At 44.0% G+C, this 27,867-nt stretch overlaps 2 protein-coding genes across 4 annotated transcripts in view; one reads left to right on the top strand and one right to left on the bottom strand.

The window, feature by feature from the left end:
- Positions 1-3,887, bottom strand: part of LOC133649975 (dynein heavy chain-like) — an 11,715-nt gene extending 7,828 nt beyond the window's left edge. The window contains exon 1 of the mRNA XM_062046691.1: positions 3,676-3,887. Within this exon, the coding sequence (XP_061902675.1) occupies positions 3,676-3,887 (212 nt within the window). The remainder of the gene's footprint in view (positions 1-3,675) is intronic.
- A 3,888-nt stretch (positions 3,888-7,775) lies between these two features.
- Positions 7,776-27,867, top strand: part of LOC133651134 (glutamate receptor 1-like) — a 37,555-nt gene continuing 17,463 nt past the window's right edge. For all 3 annotated transcript variants that reach the window (XR_009826378.1, XM_062049096.1, XM_062049097.1), the window contains exons 1-8: positions 7,776-7,851; positions 13,085-13,219; positions 16,393-16,632; positions 18,597-18,781; positions 18,900-18,953; positions 26,191-26,349; positions 26,422-26,589; positions 26,707-26,811. Coding sequence is in view for 2 of the 3 variants with exons in the window: in XM_062049096.1 (XP_061905080.1) it covers positions 7,776-7,851; positions 13,085-13,219; positions 16,393-16,632; positions 18,597-18,781; positions 18,900-18,953; positions 26,191-26,349; positions 26,422-26,589; positions 26,707-26,811 (1,122 nt within the window). In the remaining variant the exon portion in view is untranslated. The remainder of the gene's footprint in view (positions 7,852-13,084; positions 13,220-16,392; positions 16,633-18,596; positions 18,782-18,899; positions 18,954-26,190; positions 26,350-26,421; positions 26,590-26,706; positions 26,812-27,867) is intronic.

The raw sequence follows: 27,867 nt of genomic DNA on the forward strand, positions 1-27,867 counted from the left end.
GAAGTGTCTTTCAAACAGGAAGTATCTTTCAAACAGGAAGTGTCTTTCAAACAGTAAGTGTCTTTCAAACAGGAAGTGTCGTTCAAACAGGAAATGTCTTTTAAACAGGAAGTGTCGTTCAAACAGGAAGTGTCGTTCAAACAGGAAGTGTCTTTCAAACAGGAAGTGTCTTTCAAACAGTAAGTGTCTTTCAAACAGGAAGTGTCGTTCAAACAGGAAATGTCTTTTAAACAGGAAGTGTCGTTCAAACATGAAGTGTCGTTCAAACAGGAAGTGTCTTTCAAACAGGAAGTGTCTTTCAAACAGGAAGTGTCGTTCAAACAGGAAGTGTCGTTCAAACAGGAAGTGTCTTTCAAACAGTAAGTGTCGTTCAAACAGGAAGTGTCTTTCAAACAGGAAGTGTCTTTCAAACAGGAAGTATCTTTCAAACAGGAAGTGTCTTTCAAACAGTAAGTGTCTTTCAAACAGGAAGTGTCGTTCAAACAGGAAGTGTCTTTCAAACATGAAGTGTCGTTCAAACAGGAAGTGTCTTTCAAACATGAAGTGTCGTTCAAACAGTAAGTGTCTTTCAAACAGGAAGTGTCGTTCAAACAGTAAGTGTCTTTCAAACAGGAAGTGTCGTTCAAACAGGAAGTGTCGTTCAAACAGTAAGTGTCTTTCAAACAGGAAGTGTCGTTCAAACAGTAAGTGTCTTTCAAACAGGAAGTGTCTTTCAAACAGGAAGTGTCGTTCAAACAGTAAGTGTCTTTCAAACAGGAAGTGTCGTTCAAACAGTAAGTGTCGTTCAAACAGGAAGTGTCTTTCAAACAGGAAGTGTCTTTCAAACAGGAAGTATCTTTCAAACAGGAAGTGTCTTTCAAACAGTAAGTGTCTTTCAAACAGGAAGTGTCGTTCAAACAGGAAATGTCTTTCAAACAGGAAGTGTCGTTCAAACAGGAAGTGTCTTTCAAACAGGAAGTGTCTTTCAAACACTAAGTGTCTTTCAAACAGTAAGTGTCTTTCAAACAGGAAGTGTCTTTCAAACAGGAAGTATCGTTCAAACAGTAAGTGTCTTTCAAACAGGAAGTGTCTTTCAAACAGGAAGTGTCGTTCAAACAGGAAGTGTCGTTCAAACAGGAAGTGTCTTTCAAACAGGAAGTGTCTTTCAAACAGTAAGTGTCTTTCAAACAGGAAGTGTCTTTCAAACAGGAAGTGTATTTCAAACAGGAAGTGTCTTTCAAACAGGAAGTGTCTTTCAAACATGAAGTGTCGTTCAAACAGGAAGTGTCTTTCAAACAGGAAGTGTCTTTCAAACAGGAAGTGTCGTTCAAACAGGAAGTGTCGTTCAAACAGGAAGTGTCTTTCAAACAGTAAGTGTCGTTCAAACAGGAAGTGTCTTTCAAACAGGAAGTGTCTTTCAAACAGGAAGTATCTTTCAAACAGGAAGTGTCTTTCAAACAGTAAGTGTCTTTCAAACAGGAAGTGTCGTTCAAACAGGAAATGTCTTTTAAACAGGAAGTGTCGTTCAAACAGGAAGTGTCGTTCAAACAGGAAGTGTCTTTCAAACAGGAAGTGTCTTTCAAACAGTAAGTGTCTTTCAAACAGGAAGTGTCGTTCAAACAGGAAATGTCTTTTAAACAGGAAGTGTCGTTCAAACATGAAGTGTCGTTCAAACAGGAAGTGTCTTTCAAACAGGAAGTGTCTTTCAAACAGGAAGTGTCGTTCAAACAGGAAGTGTCGTTCAAACAGGAAGTGTCTTTCAAACAGTAAGTGTCGTTCAAACAGGAAGTGTCTTTCAAACAGGAAGTGTCTTTCAAACAGGAAGTATCTTTCAAACAGGAAGTGTCTTTCAAACAGTAAGTGTCTTTCAAACAGGAAGTGTCGTTCAAACAGGAAGTGTCTTTCAAACAGTAAGTGTCTTTCAAACAGGAAGTGTCGTTCAAACAGGAAGTGTCTTTCAAACAGTAAGTGTCTTTCAAACAGGAAGTGTCGTTCAAACAGGAAGTGTCTTTCAAACAGTAAGTGTCTTTCAAACAGGAAGTGTCGTTCAAACAGGAAGTGTCTTTCAAACAGTAAGTGTCTTTCAAACAGGAAGTGTCTTTCAAACAGGAAGTATCGTTCAAACAGTAAGTGTCTTTCAAACAGGAAGTGTCTTTCAAACAGGAAGTGTCGTTCAAACAGGAAGTGTCTTTCAAACAGGAAGTGTCTTTCAAACAGGAAGTGTCTTTCAAACAGGAAGTGTCTTTCAAACAGGAAGTGTCGTTCAAACAGGAAGTGTCGTTCAAACAGCAAGTGTCGTTCAAACAGGAAGTGTCTTTCAAACAGGAAGTGTCTTTCAAATATGGAGAAGCGGCTGGCTGCAGATATTCAAAGTTGCGCCCACACTAAGTTTCACCCACACAAAGTTGCATCTCACTTTGAGTTGCGCCCACTCTAAGTTGTGCTCAAACTAAGTTGCACCCACACTAAGTTGTGCCCACTCCAAGTTGCGCCCACTATAAAATGTGCCCACATGCGGTTACGCCCATTTCAAGTTGCGTCCACACTAAATTACGCCCACACTAAGTTGCCCCCACTCCATGTTGCGCCCACTCTAAGTTGCGCCTACTTTAAGTTGCGCCTACTCTAAGTTGCGCCCACTCTAAGTTGAGCCTACTTTAAGTTGCGCCTACTCTAAGTTGCGCCCAGTCTAAATTGCGCCCACACTAAATTGCGCCCACACTAAGTTGGGCCCACTCCAAGTTGCGCCTACTCTAAATTACGGCCAGTTTAAATTGCGCCCACACTAAGTTGAGCCCACTCCAAGTTGTGCCTACTCCAAGTTACGCCCAGTTTAAATTGCGCCCACACTAAGTTGCGCCCACACTAAGTTGGGCTCACTCCAAGTTGTGCCTACTCCAAGTTACGCCCAGTTTAAATTGCGCCCACACTAAGTTGCGCCCACACTAAGTTGGGCTCACTCCAAGTTGCGCCCACTCCAAGTTGCGCCTACTCCAAGTTACGCCCAGTTTAAATTGCGCCCACACTAAGTTGCGCCCACACTAAGTTGGGCTCACTCCAAGTTGCGCCCACTCCAAGTTGCGCCTACTCCAAGTTACGCCCAGTTTAAATTGCGCCCACACTAAGTTGCGCCCACACTAAGTTGCGCCCACTCCAAGTTGCGCCTACTCTAAGTTACGGCCAGTTTAAATTGCGCCCACACTAAGTTGCGCCCACACTAAGTTGCGCCCACTCCAAGTTGCGCCTACTCCAAGTTACGCCCAGTTTAAATTGCGCCCACACTAAGTTGCGCCCACACTAAGTTGCGCCCACTCCAAGTTGCGCCTACTCCAAGTTACGCCCAGTTTAAATTGCGCCCACACTAAGTTGCGCCCACACTAAGTTGCGCCCACTCCAAGTTGCGCCTACTCTAAGTTACGGCCGGTTTAAATTGCGCCCACACTACGTTGGGCCCACTCCAAGTTGCGCCTACTCCAAGTTACGCCCAGTTTAAATTGCGCCCACACTAAATTGCGCCCACACTAAGTTGCGCCCACACTAGGTTGCGCCCACACTAAGTTGGGCCCAGTCCAAGTTGCGCCCACTCCAAGGTGCGCCCACTCTAAGTTGCACCCACATTAAGTTGCACCCATATTAGGTTGCACTCATTCTAAGTTGCGACAACGGAAGTAAACCGTGTCTTTAAGACACGCCCACAGTGGCGATGACACGCCCACATTGGTGATGACGCGCCCACAGTGGTGATGACACGCCTGCAGTGGTGATGACACGCCCACAGTGGCGATGACACGCCCACAGTGGCGATGACACGCCCACAGTGGCGATGACACGCCCACAGTGGTGATGACAACATGAAAGTGGAGACTAGATTTGTAACGTGATCCAAGATGGCTGATGCAATGCACCATAGTTGTTGTTATTTCACTTGTGGAATGTTTTGTTTTTTTGGGCTGTTTATATGCAACTTATTCCTGATTTCTGTATAATAATTGTCTCTCCAGCTTCACTGCCGTTTAAGACACGCTTCGTCACACACTCGTCGTCACCTCTGTGGGCGTGTCTTTAAAGGGGCGTGGCCAGAGTGGGCGTGACTTTGACTTAAACGGTCTGTGGCTGCAGCTGGATGGCTTTCATACAGGAAGTGTCTTTAAAACAGGAAGTGTGTTTCAAGCAGGAAGTGTCTTTCAAACAGGAAGTGTCTATTATACAGGAAGTGTCTTTAAAACAGGAAGTGTGTTTCAAGCAGGAAGTGTCTTTCAAATAGAAAGTATCTTTCAAGGAGGAAGTGTCTTTAAAACAGGAAGTATTTTTCAAAGAGGAATTGTGTTTCAAACAGGAAGTGTCTTTCAAACAGGAAGTGTCTTTCAAGCAGGAAGTACCTTTCAAACAGGAAGTACGTTTCAAGGAAGAAGTGTGTTTAAAACAGGAAGTGTCTTTAAAACAGGAAGTGTCTTTCAAACAGAAAGTGTATTTTATACAAGAAGTGTCTTTAAAACAGGAAGTATTTTTCAAAGAGGAATTGTGTTTCAAACAGGACGTGTCTTTCAAACAGGCAGTTTGTTTTGAACAGGAAGTGTATTTTAAATAGGAAGTGTCTTTCAAACAGGAAGTGTCTTTCAAACAGGTAGTGTCTTTAAAACAGGAAGCATTTTTCAAGGAGGAAGTGTGTTTCAAACAGGAAGTATCTTTCAAACAGGAAGTGTATTTTATATGGAAAGTGTCTTTAAAACAGGAAGTATGTTTAAAACAGGAAGTGTTTTTAAATCAGGAAGTGTCTTTTATACAGGAAGTGTCTTTAAAACAGGAAGTATATTTCAGGAGGAAGTGTGTTTCAAACAGGAAGTGTGTTTCAAGCAGGAAGTGTCTTTAAAACAGTAATTGTCTTTCAAACAGGAAGTGTCTTTCAAACAGGAAGTATCTTTCAAACAGGAAGTGTCTTTCAAACAGGAAGTATCTTTAAAACAGTAATTGTCTTTCAAACAGGAAGTGTCTTTAAAACAGTAATTGTCTTTCAAACAGGAAGTGTCTTTCAAACAGGAAGTATCTTTCAAACAGGAAGTGTGAAGGTGCTTTGGTTGTTGCCACTGTGTTTAGGTGTGAAAGGTGGCCCATGAAAAATGTAGGAGGCTGACAAATAATGAATGTTATTATGGGATGTTTTATTGATGCATTTACATTAATAGAGGCTTTTTCTATTATTGATTCAGGTTGCTACGACAACACGACAGGGACCACTTTGTTATTGACAAAAGTCCACAAAAGTCTTCAAACGTGACTCTCGCCTTTGAATTGTTTTTTTTCTTCTGCAGTCTCGTCCTGTTGCCATGGAAACGCAGCAAAACAATCCTCAGGGAAAGTTGCTGTCAACTCTGACCTCCATCCACGCTACATGGTAACAGAAAGTGTAGCTTGGCCCACAACAACTGACCCTGTTAGCGTGTCAGCATGCAACAACATGGCCGCCTGCCGCGCCGGTCATGTGACTTGCGGCTCGAGTGCGGAAAGATTGAGGTGGCCGGCGAGCCCGAACAAGCTGACTGTGCAGACTGCCGCTCGGCGCCGTCTTTCTTTAATGGTTCCCTGCATAAATAAAACATCACAGAGTCACGCGGCAAAATTAGTCACAAACTTCAGCTTCAACTTCTTTACAAAGATGAATAAATAATATTATGCATTGTGCGCCACCACTTCACACGTGCGCGCGCTTGTTCACGCCGCTGTGAGCAAGCCAACATGTGGAAGCGTGGACAGGAAGTGGACCGGCTAATTCCACGCGCTACGCCGGAATACTGCAATATGACAACAAGTATTTGACTATTTTGTCTCTTTCAAGATGGCGGGGACGAGGTTTCAAGAAAGCCTTGTCAGCCTAAATGTGTCGAGGACAGGAAGTGAAGGGGTGCGTCAGGAAGTGACGATGTGGACAACAGGAAGTGAAAGCGCGGGTGACAGGAAGTGAAGACGTGTGAGAGACAGGAAGTGACGACATATAGAAGACCGGAAGTGAGGAGATGTGCGAGACAGGAGGTGATGGTGTGGACATTAGTAAGTCAGGAGGTATAGATGTAGATGTCAGGAAGTGAAGATGTGGATGACAGGAAGTGATGACATTTGCAAGACAGGAAGTGATGACATTTGCAAGACAGGAAGTGATGACATGTGCAAGACAGGAAGTCAAGATGTGGACAACAGGAGTGAAGATGTGGATGACAGAAAGTGAAGATGTGGATGACAGGAAGTGATGACATTTGCAAGACAAGAAGTGAAGACATGTGCAAGACAGGAAGTGAAGATGTGGACAACAGGAAGTGAAGATGTGGATGACAGAAAGTGAAGACGTGCAAGACAGGAAGTGATGATATTTGCAAGACAGGAAGTGAAGACTTTTGCAAGACAGGAAGTGAAGATGTGGACAACAGGAAGTGAAGATGTGGATGACCAGAAGTGATGACATTTGCAAGACAAGAAGTGATGACATTTGCAAGACAGGAAGTGATGACATTTGCAAGATGTGGACAACAGGAAGTGAAGATGTGGATGACAGAGAGTGAAGATGTGGATGACAAGAAGTGATGACATTTGCAAGACAGGAAGTGAACATGTGGATGACAGAAAGTGAAGACGTGCAAGACAGGAAGTGATGACATGTGCAAGACAGGAAGTGAAGATGTGGACAACAAGAAATTAAGACATTTGCAAGACAGGAAGTGAAGACATGTGCAAGACAGGAAGTGAAGATGTGGACAACAGAAAGTGAAGACGAGCAAGACAGGAAGTGAAGATGTGGACAACAGGAAGTGACGACATGTGCAAGACAGGCAGTGAAGACATGTGCAAGACAGGAAGTGATGACATGTGCAAGACAGGAAGTGACGTCATGTAGAAAACAAAGTAGTGATGACGTGTGTAAGACAAAGTGTGGAAATGGGAAATGTTAATGATGGCAATTGGTGTGAAGACAGGAAGTGCAGGTGTGGATGTCAGGAAGTAAAGACATGTGCAAGACAGGAAGTGCATGTGTGGATGTCAGGAAGTAAAGACATGTGCAAGACAGGAAGTGCAGGTGTGGATGTCAGGAAGTAAAGACATGTGCAAGACAGGAAGTGCAGGTTTGGATGTCAGGAAGTAAAGACATGTGCAAGACAGGAAGTGCAGGTGTGGATGTCAGGAAGTAAAGACATGTGCAAGACAGGAAGTGCAGGTGTGGATGTCAGGAAGTAAAGACATGTGCAAGACAGGTAGTGAAGACTTGCAAGAAAAAGTGAGAACATGTGAATTGACGGGAATTCATGTGAAGGCAGGAAGTGAAGGTGTGCAGGACAGGAAGTGAAGACGTGGACAACAGGTAGTAAAGACATGCAAGACAGGAAGTGAATGACAGGAAGTAAAGGACAGGAAGTCATCAGCGTGTGTCAAAATAACGTCTCGCTTTGATGTCAAAGGTGTGAATTTTGAACTGGAATTGATTTGGAAAAAAAAAAGAGGCGACATCATTCTGTCATAATGATTGTTTTATGTATTAATTACGGACAATAACATGATGATGATGATGAGGAAGACAGCATGCTTTGTGCCAATGCACTGATTTGATTGGACGGGAGGAGCAGGAGGAGGAAAAGGTTGCTTCTTCTCAAAGCACACACACACACACACACACACACACACACTCCCTCACTCACACAGCTGGAGCTGGCCGCCTCACACACACATTACACGCACACACACTCACACACGCGCGCGCACACACACACACACAGTCAGTCAGAGAGTGTGTTGTTCAGAGGATGAAGACGATCATGAAGATTCTGTTTGTTCTTCTGCTGCTTTTTGGACTCTGCAACAACACAAGTTTTCCTGCTAACATCAACATAGGTGAGTACTGCATCTCTACTTCTATACTACACAGTACTCTATACATGTACTCTGCATACTATACTTCTATACTACACAGTACTCTGTATATGTATGTACTCTGCACACTACACTCTACTTCTATACTACACAGTACTCTATATGTGTACTCTGCATACTACACTCTACTTCTATACTACACAGTACTATGTGTACTTTGTATACTACACTATACGTCTATACTACACTGTACTCTATATGTGTACTCTACATACTATACTTCTATACTACACTGTACTCTATATGTGTACTCTACATACTATACTTCTATACTACACAGTACTCTATATGTGTACTCTACATACTATACTTCTATACTACACGGTAATCTATATGTGTACTCTACATACCAGTGACGTGCAGTCAGTGGAGGCAGGTGAGGCGGGGCCTCACGTGCCATCATGGAAAGAAAAAAAAATGTAAAAAGAAAAATAATTAATTAAATTGTTATATGTATCCAGTGATTATACTATAAAGTTATTTTCCATTTAACTTCACCAGTTTTAGATTATTTGTATTCAAAATCGCTGAATTTTCACATTTGCTGTTCAAATACTGAGAAGGGACGGTTGAGGCACGTCTCTGAGTTGTGCCTCAACATGGATTGCGGACTCGGCTAACTGCTGGCCTGCTGTGCAGTGAAACCGTATTGCTATGTGAACTATATTATATTCCATAGTTTAGTTCAGTGGTCCCCAACCTTTTTGTAGCTGCGGACCGGTCAACGCTTGAAAATTTGTCCCACGGACCGGGGGGGGGGGGGGGGGGTGTATTTAATTTTTTTTTTTTTTTATTTTTATTTTTTTTACATAAATAAATACAATCATGTGTGCTTACGGACTGTATACCTGCAGGCTGTATTGATCTATATTGATATAGAATGTATATATTGTGTTTTTTATGTTGATTTCATTAAAAAAAAAAAAAAAAAATTTTTTTTTTTTTTTTTTTTTTTAATTCTTTTGCGGCCCGGTACCAATCGGTCCGCGGACCGGTAGTTGGGGGACCACTGGTTTAGCTAGCTGAGGTATATAATGTACGGTGTATTTTGTCAACAACTGTATGTGTGTAAAGTATTTCTTGTGCTGAGCAATCATAAAACTGCTGCGAAGACGCACTGGCGGAGGCTCGCAGTAGTCCCGCCTCCTGGTGGTAGAGAATGCACCCCCGCCGTAGAATGCACCCCCTGACGGGAGTGTTATATCAACTAAAGCCCACACTTAAACTTTCCACGTGCAAGATTGAATCTATTTAAAAAAGTTATTCAATAAGAAGCCAAAAAGTGCAAAAACGATAATGTTCGTGTTGGAGGAGTTGTGAATGACCGCAGGGCCACAACATTAGGTACACCTGCAGACTGCAGCACGGATTTCATATTTCATTCATTCACAACTCATTTGGACTTCATTTATAAGTAAAAGTAAGACCATAATAACGTTTTTTTTAATTAAATGTGCTTTTTTGTGTGCTACAGTTTGTATGTGTAAAGTTAAAGTTAAGTTAAAGTACCAATGATTGTCACACACACACTAGGTGTAATGAAATTTGTCCTCTGCATTTGACCCATCCCCTTGTTCACCCCCTGGGAGGTGAGGGCAGCAGTGGGCAGCAGCGGCGCCGCGCCCGGGAATCATTTTTGGTGATTTAACCCCCAATTCCAACCCAAGCAGGGAAGAATGCTGGTATGAGCTTTTAAACATAACCCGTTAACTGCTGCCAAACAAATGGTGAATGAGATACTCTTTAGGGTTCATATGTTTGTAAATCTGACTGTGATGAAGTCAGTGCCTCACCAGCCATGAACCTCACCGCACGTCACTGCTACATACTATACTCTAATTATATACTACACAGTACTTTATATACATGTATGTAAGTACTCTACATACTACACTCTACTTCTATACTACACACAGTACTCTATACTGTATGTACTCTGCATACTACAGTCTAATTCTATACTACACAGTACTATGTGTAGTCTACATACTACACTGTACTTCTATACTACACAGTACTCTATATACAAAACCCAAAAGCAGTGAAGTTGGCACATTGTGTAATTCGTAAATAAAAACAGAATACAATGTTTTGCAAATCCTTTTCAACTTATATTCAATTGAATAGACTGCAAAGACAAGATATTTCATTTTTCCAACTGAGAAACTTTTTTTTTTTTTTGCAAGTAATCATTAACTTACAATTTAATGGCAGCAACACATTGCAAAAAAATTGTCACAGGGGCATGTTCACCTCTGTGTTACATGGCCTTTCCTTTAAACAACACTCAGTAAATGTTTGGGAACTGAGGAGACACATTTTTGAATCTTTTTAGGTGGAATTCTTTCCCATTCTTGCTTGATGTACAGCTTAAGTTGTTCAACAGTCCGGGATCTCCGTTGTGGTATTTTAGGCTCCATAATGTGCCACACATTTTCAATGGGAGACAGGTCTGGACTACAGGCAGGCCAGTCTAGTACCCGCACTCTTTTACTATGAAGCCACGCTGTTGTAACACGTGGCTTGGCATTAACTTGCTGAAATAAGCAGGGGCGTCCATGATAATGTTGCATTGATGGCAACATATGTTGCTCCAAAACCTGTATGTACCTTTCAGCATTAATGCACAGATGCCTTGGGCACTAATACACCCCCATACCATCACACATGCTGGCTTTTCAACTTTGCGCCTATAACAATCCAGATGGTTCTTTCCCTCTTTGACGTCCACAGTTTCCAAAAACAATTTGAAGTGTGGACTTGTCAGACCACAGAACACTATTACACTTTGCATTAGTAAACTAATGCGAAGCCGGCCGGCGTTTCTGGGTGTTGTTGATAAATGGCTTTTGCTTTGCATAGTAGAGTTTTAACTTGCACTTACAGATGTAGCGACCAACTGTAGTTACTGACAGTGGTTTTCTGGAGTGTTCTCGAGCCCATGTGGTGATATCCTTTACACACCGATGTCGCTTTTTGATGCAGTACCGCCTGAGGGATGGAAGGTCCGTAATATCATCGCTTACGTGAAGTGATTTCTCCAGATTCTCTGAACCTTTTGATGATACTACGGACCGTAGATGGTGAAATCCCTAAATTCCTTGCAATAGCTGGTTGAGAAATGTTGTTCTTGAACTGTTTGGACAATTTGCTCACGCATTTGTTGACAAAGTGGTGACCCTCGCCCCGTCCTTGTTGGCGAATGACTGACTGAGCATTTCATGGAAGCTGCTTTTATACCCAATCGTGGCACCCACCTGTTCCCAATTAGCCCGTTCACCGGCGGGATGTTCCAAATAAGTGTTTGATGAGCATTCCTCAACTTTCTCAGTCTTTTTTGCCACTTGTGCCAGCTTTTTTGAAACACGTTGCAGGCATCAAATTCCAAATGAGCTAATATTTGCAAAAAAATAACAAAGTTAAGTGTCTTGTCTTTGCAGTCTATTCAATTGAATATAAGTTGAAAATGATTTGCCAATCATTGTATTCTGTTTTTATTTACCATTTACACAACGTGCCAACTTCACTGCTTTTGGGGTTTGTATATACCGGGGGTCGGCAACCCGCGGCTCTAGAGCTCTTTAGCGCCGCCCTAGTGGCTCTCTGGAGCTTTTTCAAAAATGTATGAAAAATGGAAAAAGATGAGGGGGAAAAAAATATTTTTGGTTTTAATATGGTTTCTGTAGGAGGACAAACATGACACAAACCTCCCTAATTGTTAGAAATCACACTGTTTATATTAAACATGCTTCACTGATTCAAGCATTTGGCCAGCGCCGTTTTGTCCTACTAATTTTGGCGGTCCTTGAACCACCCCAGTTTGTTGACATACCGGTATATAACTTTCTCCGACTTTCTAGGACGTGTTTTATGCCACTTCTTTTTCTGTCTCATTTTGTCCACCAAACTTTTAACGTTGTGCGTGAATACACAAAGGTGAGTTTTGTTGATGTTATTGACTTGTGTGGAGTGCTAATCAGACATATTTGGTCAATGCATGACTGCAAGCTAATCGATGCTAACATGCTATTTAGGCTAGCTATATGTACATATTGCATCATTATGCCTCATTTGTAGCTATATTTGAGCTCATTTAGTTTCCTTTAAGTCCTCTTAATTCAATGTATATCTCATGACATACTATCTGTATATAATATGGCTTTTAATTTTTTTCGGCTCCAGACAGATTTGTTTTTTGTATTTTTGGTCCAATATGGCTCTTTCAACATTTTGGGTTGCCGACCCCTGGTATATACTCTGCATACTACACTCTACTTCCGTACTACACAGTACACTATATTGGTATGTACTCTACATACTACACACTACTTCTATACTACACAGTACTCTATACTGTATGTACTCTATACCTTATGTACTCTACATACTACACTGTACTTCTATACTACACAGTACTCTATATGTGTACACTACAAACTACATTCTACTTCTATACTCCACACAGTACTCTATATGTGTACTCTACATACTACACTCTACTTCTATACTACACAGTACTCTATATGTGTACTCTACATACTACACTCTACTTCTATACTACACAGTACTCTATATGTGTACACTACAAACTACATTCTACTTCTATACTCCACACAGTACTCTATATGTGTACTCTACATACTACATTCTACTTCTATACTCCACACAGTACTCTATATGTGTACTCCACATGTACTGCAAAGTTGTGTACAGTGTGTACACATTCATTTGTATCAACATGACAAAAGTCATTAGCTCAAGTCCACGTATGTGTGTATCCTTGTGTGTGTGTACTAATATTGCGTGCATGTTAGTGTTGTGTGTGTGTGTGTGTGTGTGTGTGTGTGTTAATATTATGGGATATAAGGAAGTTTTCAAGTTGATATGCTCTGACCTGCACACTAATGCTGCAGAGCTCAGCATTAAAAATCACTTACAGCACATTCTGTGTGCGTGCGTGTGTGCGTGTGTGTGGGTGCGTGCAGGCGTGTGTGTGTGCTGTGCTTGCAGCCACATGTGCGAGTGGGGCGGAGCCAGCCAGTGATTGACACTAATAGACTTGGAGTCAATTAAAGGGAACATGTGGCTTCACAACAAGTTTTTATGTGATGATGCGATACAAACTTGTGTCTGACTCCACCCACTCCTCACGGACACTTTGGCGTGACGACACCTTTCTGCCGCTACCCCTCAGGTGCGCTTTTCCCACCCGCGTCCCATGAGTACGGGGTGTTCCGCTTCGCCTTGGCGGGGCGTCGTGACGTGCCCAGGCTGGTGCCTCAGGTGGACGCCGTGGAGACGGCGAGCAGCTTCGCCATGACCTACGCTTGTAAGTCTTTTTTCACGTATTATTGGCATGTTAGCTCCTAGCGTGGCTTTTACCATCAAGACCAAGTCTGACCAACAACCTGCCTCCATCATCACCATCATCATGCCGGGGGGAGGGGCCTGCGCCTGAATGGAGGCAGCCATCAAAAGAGGCGAGGGACGCACTAAATGGACCGTGGCCCGGAGGCTTGGTTCTCCACAATGTGCTGACCTCGTTTTGTTGCGGCGGAACACAAGACAGACCGCTCACTTCCTCCGTCCAAAAATAAAAACAGCCTCACGACAGGGTTGCACCTGTTACCCACGGCTCACCGCCTGTCACCTTTGACCTTTGGCTTGAAGACACTCTTGATTGGTTGATGGCGTTCATTTATGCTCTCAGGCATGCAACAGAAGCCACGCCCCACCGATGAAGCAGGCCTGCCCTGTGAAAAAAAGAAGCCACACCTCCATGGAAGAAGAAGCCACGCCCCACTGAAGAAGAACGCAAAGCCTGTGACAAAAGAAACCACGCCCCCGTGGAAGAAGAAGCCTGTGAAAGAAGCCACGGCCATAGCTATACGAGCCACGCCCCTTAGCGAAAGAAGCCACGCCCCTTAGCGGAAGAAACCACACCCCACTGAAAAAGCAGGCATGCCCTGTGAAAGAAGCCACGCCCCATAGCTAGAGAAGCCACGCCCTTTGGTAAAATAAGCCCCACCGCAAAGCAAAAGAAGCCACGCCTCTTAGCAAAAGAAGCTACACCCCACTGAAGAAGCAGTTATACCCTCTGAAAGAAGCCACGCCCCTTAGCAAAAGAAGCTACACCCCACTGAAGAAGCAGTTATACCCTCTGAAAGAAGCCACGCCCCTTAGCAAAAGAAGCCACACTGAAGAAGCAGTTATACCCTCTGAAAGAAGCCACGCCCCTTAGCAAAAGAAGCCACACTGAAGAAGCAGTTATACCCTCTGAAAGAAGCCACGCACCTTAGCAAAAGAAGCCACACTGAAGAAGCAGGCATGCCCTGTGAAAGAAGAAGCCACACCCCCATAGAAGAAGAAGCCACACCTCACTGAAGAAGCAGGCATGCCCTGTGAAAGAAGAAGCCACACCCCCATAGAAGAAGAAGCCACACCTCACTGAAGAAGCAGGCATGCTCTGTGAAAGACGCCACGCCCCATAATTAGAGAAGCCACGCCCCTTGGCATAAGAAGCTACGCTCCACTGAAGAAGCAATTATACCCATAGACATCTTATTAGTCGGCGCAGCATTGGCTGCTGTGACGCGAGGAATTCGGCCGCCATCTTGAAGTGGTGATGAGGAGCCGGCGAGCAGCCTAAACTGACAGTTGACAAGTAGAAAACAAAGATGCTGGGCTGGTGTTCAGCGTTTTCCTGCTTAGAAGAGCGGACTGTTGAGAAAAGGAATAGGGTGATTACTTTTCACAAGTAAGATTTAACATTAACGTACTATTGGTTGTATTTTGTGAAAAGAATATTACCACAGAGTTGAGAAGGAGCAAAGATCTTCAATAGTACTGAGATCGTAGCCGCTAGCAAACAAGAGTATGACCATAAAAGAATTGCTTGTCAATGAAGTTAATTACATTTAAAAATGTCATACTTGAATAACATAGAGTTGAAATAAATGATGAAGATAAAGATTGTAAAAGCCAACAGGGGTAAAAGTTAGGACCACAGTCCAGATTGTGTAGCTAACTAGCTAACTAAGTAGGGCTGTGAATCTTTGGGTGTCCCACGATTCGATTCAATATTGATTCTTGGGGTCACGATTCGATTCAAAATCGATTTTTTTTTTCAATTCAACACGATTCTCTATTCAAAAACGATTTTTTTCCCGATTCAAAAAGATTCTCTATTCATTCAATACATAGGATTTCAGCAGGATCTACCCCAGTCTGCTGAGAATTTTTGTAAAAAGCTTTTATAATTGTAAAGGACAATGTTTTATCAACTGATTGCAATAATGTAAATGTTTAACTATTAAATGAACCAAAAATATGACTTATTTTATCTTTGTGAAAATATTGGACACAGTGTGTTGTCAAGCTTATGAGATGCGATGCAAGTGTAAGCCACTGTCACACTATTGTTCTTTTTTTTTTAATATAAATGTCTAATGATAATGTCAATGAGGGATTTTTAATCACTGCTATGTTGAAATTGTAACTAATATTGATACTGTTGTTGATAATATTCATTTTTGTTTCACTACTTTTGGTTTGTTCTGTGTCGTGTTTGTGTCTCCTCAATTGCTCTGTTTATTGCAGTTCTGAGTGTTGCTGGGTCGGGTTCGGTTTTGGAATTGGATTGCATTGTTATAGTATTGCTGTGTATTGTTTTGTTGGATTGATTAATTTAAAAAAATAAAAAAATAAATAATAAAAATTAAAAGATGAATACTTTTTTTTTTAAATCGTTTTTTTAAAAATGAGAATCGATTCTGAATCGCACAACGTGAGAATCGCGATTCAAATTCGAATCGATTTTTTCCCACACGCCTAATATTCAGTGAGGTAAGATGAATTAAATGCGCTGACAGTTCATTGCTCTTGCCAAATGAATTGCACTGAGTGGAGCGGATCACCACTCCAAGATGGCGGCCCCGCGTCTCGTCAGCGCCAGTAGGCAGTAGCGCTCGATGCTGCGTCTATTTATAAGATGTCTATGGTTATACCCTCTGAAAGAAGCCACGCCCCTTAGCAAAAGAAGCCACACCCCACTGAAGAAGCAGGCATGCCCTGTGAAAGAGGAAGCCACGCCCCATGTGAGAAGCAGCCACGCCCCTTTTCAGAATAAGTCACCCCCAGGAGACCCCTTAATAGGGGTCCTATTACGATATTTTCCTACATTTAAAACACTTAGGGTTAGTTTTATAAAAGTGAAGAATAATATTTGAATCACCACCATTAGACGCATCACTTCAATGTCGGAAATTGGACCAAACAATCTACAACTCACACACACACACTGATGCTAATTGACAGCTCGCTAGCACGCTAGCATTAGCCCCAGGGCTAACTTCTACAGTTAGCATGCTAACAGCTGAGCTGCGAGGGAGCAGACGTGTTGTTAGCGTGTTAGCGTTGCCCGCGGTCATGACGGGTTTGTTTTGGGAGTGGACGTCGATGGTTGAAAGCTCATGTGACCTCATGTGACCTGTGTTGTTTCAGTCTGCTCGCAGCTGGCCAAGGGGGTCCACGCCATCATGGGCGTGTACCACCTGAGGACCGCCAACATGGTGGCGTCCTTCTGCGGCGCGCTTCACGTCAGTTTCATCACGCCGTCGTTTCCCGCCCTGGCCAGCAACCAGTTTGTGCTGCAGTTGCGTCCGCAGCTGCAGGAGCCTCTCATGGCGCTGTTGGACCACTTCGGCTGGACGCGCTTCGTCTACATGTACAGCGCCGACACAGGTGAGCGCGCCCCCCGGTGGTCACCAACTTTCCTCAGGACCAGAACCGCTCTTCCGCCTCCTCGCCGTCGTCAGCTTGCAGAGAGCTTTTACATGTTGTCGTGCTAATGAGATGACGCTGGACTTCAATGTTTGATGACGTCTCCATGACGACCACTCAGCCAGGCAGCAACGTGTTCTGGTTCTGTTTGTGGTCCACTAACGCCTTGCTGCTTCGTTACACTAATGCTAACGCTAACACGCGATTAGACACGCTTACAGACACACACTCACACAAACAAGCACCCACACACCCGCGCACACACACACGCAAACACACACGCAAACACACACAAATGCTTCATGCACTGATGCACGCGTGTGTTCACAAAGACAAGTCAAGTTAAAGAATATTTTACTGTTCCATCTTGTTCAACAACCCAGTGTGTGTGTGTGTGTGTGTGTGTGTGTGTACGTGTGTGTGTGTGTGTGTGTGTGTGTGTGTGTGTGTTTGTAAGTTCGAGTCTGTGTGTGACGATTACCTGATTATACAGATGACTGACATTAGTCCCTCCCCTTTGCCGTTTTAGCCCCTCCTCTTGCGTTCTCAGCCCCACCCATTGCCATCTTAGCCCCCTTTCCAGTACCAGCCCCTCCAATTGTAGTCTCAGCCACTCCCACTGCTGTCTTTGGCCCCTCCTCTTTGCAATCTTCGCCCCTCCCCTTGCAGTCTCAGCCCTTCCCATTGTAGTTTCAGCCCCGCCCACTGCCATTTTAGCCCTCCCCTTGCAGTCGTAGTCTCTCCCATTTCAGTCTAAGGCCCAACCCTTGCTGTCTCAGCCCCTCCCCTTACAGTCTCAGCCACGCCCATTGCCATCTTAGCCCCTCCCCTTGCAGTTTCAGCCCTAGCCATTGTAGTGTCAGCCCCTCCCACTGCAATTTTAGCCCTCCCCTTGCAGTCTTAGGCCTACCCCTTGCATTCTCAGCCACTCCCCTCAGGGTCTTAGCCCCTCCCCTTGCAGAAATGTTAGCCCTCCCCTTGCAGTCTTAACCCCTCCCATTTCAGTCTTATGCCCACCTCTTGCAGTCTTAGACCCACCCCTTGCTGTCTCAGCCCCTCCCCTTGCAGTCTCAGCCACTCCCCTTGCCATCTTAGCCCCTCCCCTTGCAGTTTTAGCCCTACTCATTGTAGTCTCAGCCCCGCCCACTGCAATTTTAGCCCTCCCCTTGCAGTCTTAGGCCTACCCCTTGCATTCTCAGCCACTCCCCTCAGGGTCTTAGCCCCTCCCCTTGCATACATATTAGCCCTCCCCTTGCAAATTTAGCCCCTCCCATTTCAGTTTTATGCCCACCTCTTGCAGTCTTAGACCCACCCCTTGCTGTCTCAGCCCCTCCCCTTACAGTCTCAGCCACTCCCCTTGCCATCTTAGCCCCTCCCCTTGCATTTTTCAGCCCTCCCCATTGTAGTCTCAGCCCCTCCCACCGCAATTTTAGCACTCCCCTTGCATTCTCAGCCACTCCCCTCAGGGTCTTAGCCCCTCCCCTTGCAGAAATTTTAGCCCTCCCCTTGCAGTCTTAGCCCCTCTCATTTCAGTCTTATGCCCACCTCTTGCAGTCTTAGACCCACCCCTTGCAGTTTCAGCCACTCCCCTTGCCATCTTAGCCCCTCCCCTTGCAGTTTCAGCCCTTCCCATTGTAGTCTCAGCCCCTCCCGTTTCAGTCTTAGCCACTCCCCTTGCAGTCTTAGCCCCTCCCATTTCAGTCTCAGGCCCACTCCTTGCAGTTTCAGCCCCTCCCCTTGCAGTCTCAGCCACTCCCCTTGCTGTCTTAGCCCCTCCCCTGCCGTCTGAGCCCCTCCCACTGCAATCTTAGCCCCTCCCGTTTCAGTCTTAGTCTGACCCCTTGCAGTATCAGCCCCTCCCACTGCAGTATAAGCCCCTCCCTCCGAGCGTGTCGACTCACACCATGTTCTTGTGGATCCATCAGGTCTGTCGGTTCTGAAGAATGTTCTGGACCGTGCGGCCGAGCGAGGCTGGCAGGTGACGTCGGTCAACATGGACGCTCTGACAGAGTCCATGTTCATCAAGCTGCTGGTGGACTTGGACTTCAACAAGGCGTTCCAAGTGGTTCTGGACTGCGAGTCGGACCGCCTCAACGCCATCCTGAGTCTGGTGCGTCTTGCAGAACTTTTCAATTAACTAAGCTCCTCCTCTTCCTGTCCGTCAAAGAGCTCGTTTATTTGGAAACAAAAATACAACTTAAACGTTTTTTTCTTCTTTTTTGTGTCAGATTTCAGCGCAGAAAAGAAACCTGAAGAATTATCATTACATCCTCCTCAATATGGTGACTACACTCTAGTCAACACTTTTCTATGTTTATCATTACATCCTCCTCAATATGGTGACTACACTCTAGTCAACACTTTTCTATGTTTATCATTACATCCTCCTCAATATGGTGACTACACTCTAGTCAACACTTTTCTATGTTTATCATTACATCCTCCTCAATATGGTGACTACACTCTAGTCAATACTTTTCTATGTTTATCATTACATCCTCCTCAATATGGTGACTACACTCTAGTCAACACTTTTCTATGTTTATCATTACATCCTCCTCAATATGGTGACTACACTCTAGTCCACACTTTTCTATGTTTATCATTACATCCTCCTCAATATGGTGACTACACTCTAGTCAACGCTTTTCTATGTTTATCATTACATCCTCCTCAATATGGTGACTACACTCTAGTCAACACTTTTCTATGTTTATCATTACATCCTCCTCAATATGTTGACTACACTCTAGTCAACACTTTTCTATGTTTATCATTACATCCTCCTCAATATGGTGACTACACTCTAGTCAACACTTTTCTATGTTTATCATTACATCCTCCTCAATATGGTGACTACACTCTAGTCAATACTTTTCTATGTTTATCATTACATCCTCCTCAATATGGTGACTACACTCTAGTCAATACTTTTCTATGTTTATCATTACATCCTCCTCAATATGGTGACTACACTCTAGTCAACACTTTTCTATGTTTATCATTACATCCTCCTCAATATGGTGACTACACTCTAGTCCACACTTTTCTATGTTTATCATTACATCCTCCTCAATATGGTGACTACACTCTAGTCAACACTTTTCTATGTTTATCATTACATCCTCCTCAATATGGTGACTACACTCTAGTCAACACTTTTCTATGTTTATCATTACATCCTCCTCAATATGTTGACTACACTCTAGTCAACACTTTTCTATGTTTATCATTACATCCTCCTCAATATGGTGACTACACTCTAGTCAACACTTTTCTATGTTTATCATTACATCCTCCTCAATATGGTGACTACACTCTAGTCAACACTTTTCTATGTTTATCATTACATCCTCCTCAATATGGTGACTACACTCTAGTCAACACTTTTCTATGTTTATCATTACACCCTCCTCAATATGGTGACTACACTCTAGTCAACACTTTTCTATGTTTATCGTTACATCCTCCTCAATATGGTGACTACACTCTAGTCAACACTTTTCTATGTTTATCATTATATCCTCCTCAATATGGTGACTACACTCTAGTCAACACTTTTCTATGTTTATCATTACATCCTCCTCAATATGGTGACTACACTCTAGTCAATACTTTTCTATGTTTATCATTACATCCTCCTCAATATGGTGACTACACTCTAGTCAACACTTTTCTATGTTTATCATTATATCCTCCTCAATATGGTGACTACACTCTAGTCAACACTTTTCTATGTTTATCATTACATCCTCCTCAATATGGTGACTACACTCTAGTCAACACTTTTCTATGTTTATCATTACATCCTCCTCAATATGGTGACTACACTCTAGTCAACACTTTTCTATGTTTATCATCACATCCTCCTCAATATGGTGACTACACTCTAGTCTACACTTTTCCATGTTCATCATTACATCCTCCTCAATATGGTGACTAAATTCTAGTCAACACTTTTCTATGTTTATCATTACATCCTCCTCAATATGGTGACATCACTCTAGTCAACACTTTTCTACGTTTCTAGTCAACACTTTTCTATGTTTATCATTACATCCTCCTCAATATGGTGACTACACTCTAGTCAACACTTTTCTATGTTTATCATTACATCCTCCTCAATATGGTGACTAAATTCTAGTCAACACTTTTCTATGTTTATCATTACATCCTCCTCAATATGGTGACATCACTCTAGTCAACACTTTTCTACGTTTCTAGTCAACACTTTTCTATGTTTATCATTACATCCTCCTCAATATGGTGACATCACTCTAGTCAACACTTTTCTACGTTTCTAGTCAACACTTTTCTATTTCTAGTCAACACTTTTCTATTCAACACTTTTCTATGTTTCTAGTCAACACTTTTCTATTCAACACTTTTCTATGTTTCAAGTCAACACTTTTCTATTCAACACTTTTCTGTTTCTAGTCAACACTTTTCTATGTTTCTATTCAACACTTTTGTATGAAACACTTTTCTGTCTCTCTCTCTCTCTCTCTCTCTCTCTCTCTCTCTCTCTCTCTATATATATATATATATATATATATATATATATATATATATATATATATATATATATATATATATATATATATATATATATATACTCTTTAACACACTTTTAAAGTTCTATGTAACATACTTCTATGTTTGTACATAACATGTTACTTTCTATACAACATATCTATGTTTGTAGGTGACAGGTTCTATGTTTCTTTGTAACAAGTACTATGTTTCTATGTAATGTTTAATATTTTTACGTAGCAAGTCTACAATTCCCCGTAACGTGTGCTGTTTCTATGTAACACATTCCATGTTTCTAACTAGAGAGCTTTATTTTTCTACACTACAAATCTATATAACGTGTCCCGTTACTATATGTAACATGTTCTGTTTCTAAGTAACAAGTGCTATGTTTGTATGTAACATGTTTATGTTTCTATGTAACAAGTTGTGTCCACGTTCTATGTTTCTATGTAATGTAGTGCTATGTTTCAATACATGTGTTGTTCCTACGTTACAAGTTCTATGTTTGTATGTAACATGTTCTATGTTCCTCTGTAACATGTTCCGTTTCTAAGTAACAAGTGCTATGTTTGTCTGTAACATGTTTATGTTTCTCCGTAACATGTTCTGTTTTTAAGTAACAAGGTCTATATTTGTATGTAACATGTTCTATGTTTTTCAGTAACATGTTCCGTTTCTAAGTAACAAGTGTCTGTAATGTAGTGCTATGTTTCAATACAACATGTGTTGTTCCTACGTTACAAGTGTTATGTTTGTATGTAACATGTTCTATGTTTCTCTGTAACATGTTCCGTTTCTAAGTAACAAAGTCTATGTTTTCATGTAACAAACATGATTCTCTGTAACATGTTCCGTTTCTAAGAAACAAGTGCTATGTTTGTATGTAACATGTTTATGTTTCTATGTTACATGTTCTGTTTCTCTGTAACATGTTCCGTTGCTAAGTAACAAGTGCTATGTTTGTCTGTAACATGTTTATGTTTCTCTGTAACATGTTCTGTTGCTAAGTAACAAGTGCTATGTTTGTCTGTAACATATTTATGTTTCTCTGTAACATGTTCTGTTGCTAAGTAACAAGTGCTATGTTTGTCTGTAACATGTTTATGTTACAGACATATAGGTATGTGGGCTTGTATTAAGCCTCAGGGAGTTGAACGCCCCTGCCTTACATAGTTCCGGGTCACCCTTGGGCAAGGTGTAGCACCCGAATGCCCCCCCCATCAGGGTTACGATACCCCCCATGAACTACACTAAAAGAGGATGCGTTACCCGGCCCGGAGGAAGCCCGGGGCCCTCCTCCGGAGCTAGGCCCGGAGGTAGGGCTCGTCAGCGAGCGCCTGGTGGCCGGGCTTGCCACGGAGCCCGGCCGGGCACAGCCCGAAGAAGCTACGTGGACACACCATCTTCTCTGCCACGTGGGCCCACCACCCGCGGTCGGAACCAGTGGGGTCGGGTGCGCTGCCAAGTGGATGGCGGTGAAAGTGGAGGCTCCGGACGGACCAATTCGGGGCAGCAGAGGCTGACTTTCGGGACGTGGAACGTCTCTACGCTGGTGGGGAAGGAGCCTGAGCTGGTGCGAGAGGTGGAGCGCTACCGGTTGGATCTGGTGGGGCTTACCTCTACGCATAGCAAGGGCTCTGAAACCACACTCCTGGACAAGGGATGGACCTTGTTCACTTCTGGAGTTGCTCAGGGTGTGAGGGCACAGGCGGGTGTGGGGATACTCACGAGTCCCCGGCTGAGTGCCTGTACGTTGGAGTTCACCCCAGTGGACAAGAGGGTCGCCTCCCTTCGCCTTAGGGTTGGAGGGGGGAAAACTCTGACTGTTGTTTGTGCATACGCACCAAACAGGAGTTCAGAGTATTCAGCCTTCTTGGATACCTTGCATGGGGTCCTGTATGGGGCGCCGGCAGGGGATTCCATAGTCTTGCTGGGGGACTTCAACGCGCACGTGGGCAATGACAGTGATACTTGGACTGGCGTGATTGGGAGGAACGGTCTCCCTGATCTGAACCTGAGTGGTGGATTGTTATTGGACTTCTGTGCTAGTCACGGACTTGCGATAACAAACACCATGTTCAAGCATAAGGATGCTCATAGGTGTACCTGGTACCAGAGCACCCTAGGCCAAAGATCAATGATCGATTTTGTAATTGTATCAGCTGATCTGAGGCCGTATGTTTTGGACACTCGGGTGAAGAGAGGGGCTGAACTGTCAACTGATCACCATCTGGTGGTGAGTTGGGTTAGATGGCGGGGGAAACCTCTGGACAGACCTGGCAAACCCAAGCGTGTAGTGCGGGTGAACTGGGAACGTTTGGAGGAGTCCTCTGTCCGGAAGGACTTCAACTCCCACCTCCGGCGGGACTTCTCTGCCATCCCTGTGGAGGTTGGGGACATTGAACAGGAATGGGCAATGTTCAAAGCCTCTATTGCTAAAGCTGCAGATGCGAGCTGTGGCCAGAAGGTCTTAGGTGCCTCAAGGGGCGGTAACCCTCGAACACCCTGGTGGACAGTGGTGGTCAGGGAAGCCGTCCGACTGAAGAAGGAGTCCTACCGGGGTATGTTATCCCAGGGGACTCCGGAGGCAGTTGCAAGGTACCGACGGGCCCGAAGGGCAGCGGCCGTGGCTGTGGACGAGGCTAAGCAGAGGGTGTGGGAGCAGTTCGGGGAATCCATGGAGAAGGACTATCGGGCGGCACCAAAGCTGTTCTGGAAGACCATACGACACCTCAGGAGGGGGAAGCAGGGAACCATCCAAGCTGTGTACGGCAAGGATGGGACTTTGCTGACTTCAAGTGAGGAAGTCGTGGGGCGTTGGAAAGAGCACTTTGAGGAACTCCTGAACCCAAATACATCAGACACACCCTCCCTGATAGGAGCAGGGCCTGAGGATGATGGGGGATCGACGTCGATCTCTCGGAGTGAAGTCACTGAGGTAGTTAGACAACTCCACAGTGGCAAAGCTCCGGGGGTTGACGAGATCCGTCCAGAAATGCTGAAGGCTCTGGGTGTTGATGGGCTGTCTTGGTTGATACGCCTTTTCAACATTGCGTGGAAGTCTGGGACAGTGCCGAGGGAGTGGCAGACTGGGGTGGTGGTTCCCCTTTTCAAAAAGGGGGACCAGAGGGTGTGTGCTAATTACAGGGGTATCACACTACTCAGCCTCCCTGGGAAAGTTTACGCCAAGGTACTGGAAAGGAGGGTCCGGCCGATAGTCGAACCTCAGATTCAAGAGGAGCAATGTGGATTCCGTCCTGGTCGTGGAACAACTGACCAACTCTTTACGCTTGCGGGAATCCTGGAGAGGGCCTGGGAGTATGCCTATCCAGTCTACATGTGTTTTGTGGATTTGGAGAAGGCTTATGACCGCGTCCCTCGGGAGATCTTGTGGGAGGTGCTGAGGGAGTACGGAGTGAGGGGAACCCTGTTGAGGGCCATCCAATCTCTGTACAACCAAAGCGAGAGTTGTGTCCGGGTGCTTGGATGTAAGTCGGATCCGTTTCCAGTGGGGGTTGGTCTCCGCCAGGGCTGCGCTCTGTCACCTATCCTGTTTGTGATTTTCATGGACAGGATTTCTAGGCGGAGTCGTGGCCATGGCGGAGAGGGTATACGTCTCGGGGGGCTAAAGGTTGCGTCACTGCTGTTTGCAGATGATGTGGTCCTGATGGCACCTTCGGTTCGTGACCTTCAGCTCTCACTGGATCGGTTCGCAGCCGAGTGTTCAGCGGCTGGAATGAGGATCAGCATCTCCAAATCTGAGGCCATGGTTCTCAGCAGGAAACCGATGGTTTGTACAGTCCGGGTAGGGGACAGGACTCTGTCCCAGGTGGAGGAGTTTAAGTATCTCGGGGTCTTGTTCACGAGTGAGGGAAAGATGGAGAAGGAAATCAGCCGGAGAATCGGAGCAGCTGGGGCAGTATTGCAGTCTCTCTGCCGCACTGTTGTGACGAAACGGGAGCTGAGCCAGAAGGCAAAGCTCTCGGTCTACCGAGCTATCTACATTCCTACTCTCACCTATGGTCATGAAGTGTGGGTAATGACCGAAAGAATAAGATCGCGGATACAAGCGGCCGAAATGAGTTTCCTCAGAAGGGTGGCTGGCATCTCCCTTAGAGATAGGGTGAGAAGTGCAGTCACCCGAGAGAGACTCGGAGTAGAGCCGCTGCTCCTTCGCTTGGAAAGGAGCCAGCTTAGGTGGTTCGGGCATCTCGTGCGGATGCCTCACGAGCGTCTCCCTAGGGAGGTCCTCGTTGCACGTCCCACTGGGAGGAGGCCCCGCGGCAGGCCAAGGACCAGATGGGGGGATTACATCTCCTCTCTGGCCTGGGAACGCTTCGGGATTCCCCAGGAGGAAGTCGCAAATGTTGCTCTGGAGAGGGAAGTCTGGGGGTCTTTGCTGGAGCTGCTGTCCCCGCGACCCGATTCCGGATAAGCGGTTGAAGATGGATGGATGGATGGATGTTTATGTTTCTCTGTAACATGTTCTGTTTTTAAGTAACAAGGTCTATATTTGTATGTAACATGTTTTATGTTTTTTCTGTAACATGTGCTGTTTCTAAGTAACAAGTGCTATGTTTGTATGTAACATGTTTCTGTTTCTATGTAACAAGTTGTGTCTACGTAACATGTTTATGTTTCTATTTAACAAGTTGTGTCCACGTAACACGTTCTATGTTTCTATGTAACACGCTCCGTTTCTAAGTAACAAGTGCTATGTTTGTACGTAACATGTTTATGTTTATATTGAACACGTTGTTTCTATTTATCAAGTTGTGTCTACGTAACACGTTCTATGTTTCTATGTAACACGTTCCGTTTCTAAGTAACACGTGCTATGTTTGTATGTAACATGTTTATGGTTCCAATGTAACAAGTTGTGTCTACGTAACACGTTCTATGTTTCTATGTAACCTACTACTACGTTTCTATGCAACATGTGTTATGTTCCTACGTAACAAGTTCTATGTGGGCGTGTTCCAGGGCTTCGTAGAGTTGAACATGACAGAATTCCAGAAGTTGTCCCCAAACGTGACGGGCTTCCAGTTGGTCAACTGGTCAGATTCCAGCGTCTCCAAGGTCCAGCAGGAGTGGATGGCCTTTGACCCTAACGACGTCCCCGCGCCGCGTCGCAGCCTGCGGGTACAGACCGCTGTCACAACGACATCGTCCACTTCCTGTCGGCTGACGCGTTGCTGTGCTGTGATTGGTCAGTACACAGGCGCCCTGACCTACGACGGCGTCAGCGTCCTGGCCGCGGCGTTCCAGAACCTCCGGCGACAGCGCATCGACGTCTCTCGCCGCGGCAACGCCGGGGAGTGTTTGGGCAACCCCACCGCCCCCTGGGGGCAGGGCATCGACATCCAGAGAGCACTGCACCAGGTCTGGAACCGCACACACTAACAGCACCGCAAAAATCCCAAAAATGTGTGTGTGTGTGTGTGTGTGTGTGTGTGTGTGTGTGTGTGTGTGTGTGTGTGTGTGTGTGTGTGTGTGCAGGTGCGTCTGGACGGGCTGACGGGCTACGTTCAGTTTGATGAGCGAGGACTTCGTAGCAACGTCACGCTGACAGTCATGGAACTGGGCCCTACTGGACCCAGAAAGGTTCTGTTTGAGTCTTTTTGACACCTCAAGTGTGTGTGTGTGTGTGTGTGTGTGTGTGTGTGTGTGTGTGTGTGTGTGTGTGTGTGTGTCTGTGTGTGTGTGTGTGTGTGTATTTCTACCCTTCTTGAGAAATTTTTTTTTAAGGGTGGTCCCAAAAAGGAGGGATTTTTCAAATTGACTGTGTGTCGGTTTTAAAAGTGCTCCCCCTCTGGTCAACATATGAAATAACAAGTGTGTGTAAGAAATTGAAATGCGCCCCCTTTGGCCAAAATTAATAACATAATTTTTTTTATATAGAGACATACTGTAATAACTTAAAGTAAATAATGAATATTAAAAACCAATTACAAACAAAAAATTCCCCCAAAAATAAATGAACTAAAATCAGTCTTTTTCTCACAATGTGTCAACTTTTTTCATATAAAATTGGGAACAATTTCTCATATTCTTTCTCTTTCTGTAATATTGCAATATTTTCTCGTAAAATTACTACTTTTTTATGTAAAATTATTAAATTTTAATGCAAAATGGTGACATTTGTCATATAAAATTCTGACTGTTATCACAACGTTGCCAATTTTTTTGTTGTTCTTGTAAAATAGTGACATTTTTTGGGGTAAAATTCCGATTAATATTATAATAATGCCAACATTTTTTATTTTTCTTATAAATGGTGACTTTTGTCGAGTAAAATTACGACTCTTTTCATGAAATCGCCGAAATTTTAAGCTTTTCTTGTAAATATGCGACTCTTATTAAGTACAATTCCAACTTTTATCATCACATCGCACAAATGTTCAGTTTTTCTTGTAAAATGTTTTACTTCCGTTGAGTAAAATGACGACTTTTATCATAATACTGCCAAAATTCAAAGTTTTTCTTGTGACATTGTGACCTTTTTCTTGTGAAATTCCAACTCATTTTTCACAACAAGCTTTTTAAAATTTGCATAGTATGTATATATTATTAATGTTGTGAATACACATCTTTATTTTTGTAGACAGGCTGGTCCTAAAGAGGTAGGCATTTTTCGGAGGTCTCAAGAAGGTAACAAAA

The sequence above is a fragment of the Entelurus aequoreus genome, linkage group LG05 (genome assembly GCF_033978785.1).
Source record: "Entelurus aequoreus isolate RoL-2023_Sb linkage group LG05, RoL_Eaeq_v1.1, whole genome shotgun sequence".
NCBI classification, from domain to species: domain Eukaryota; kingdom Metazoa; phylum Chordata; class Actinopteri; order Syngnathiformes; family Syngnathidae; genus Entelurus; species Entelurus aequoreus.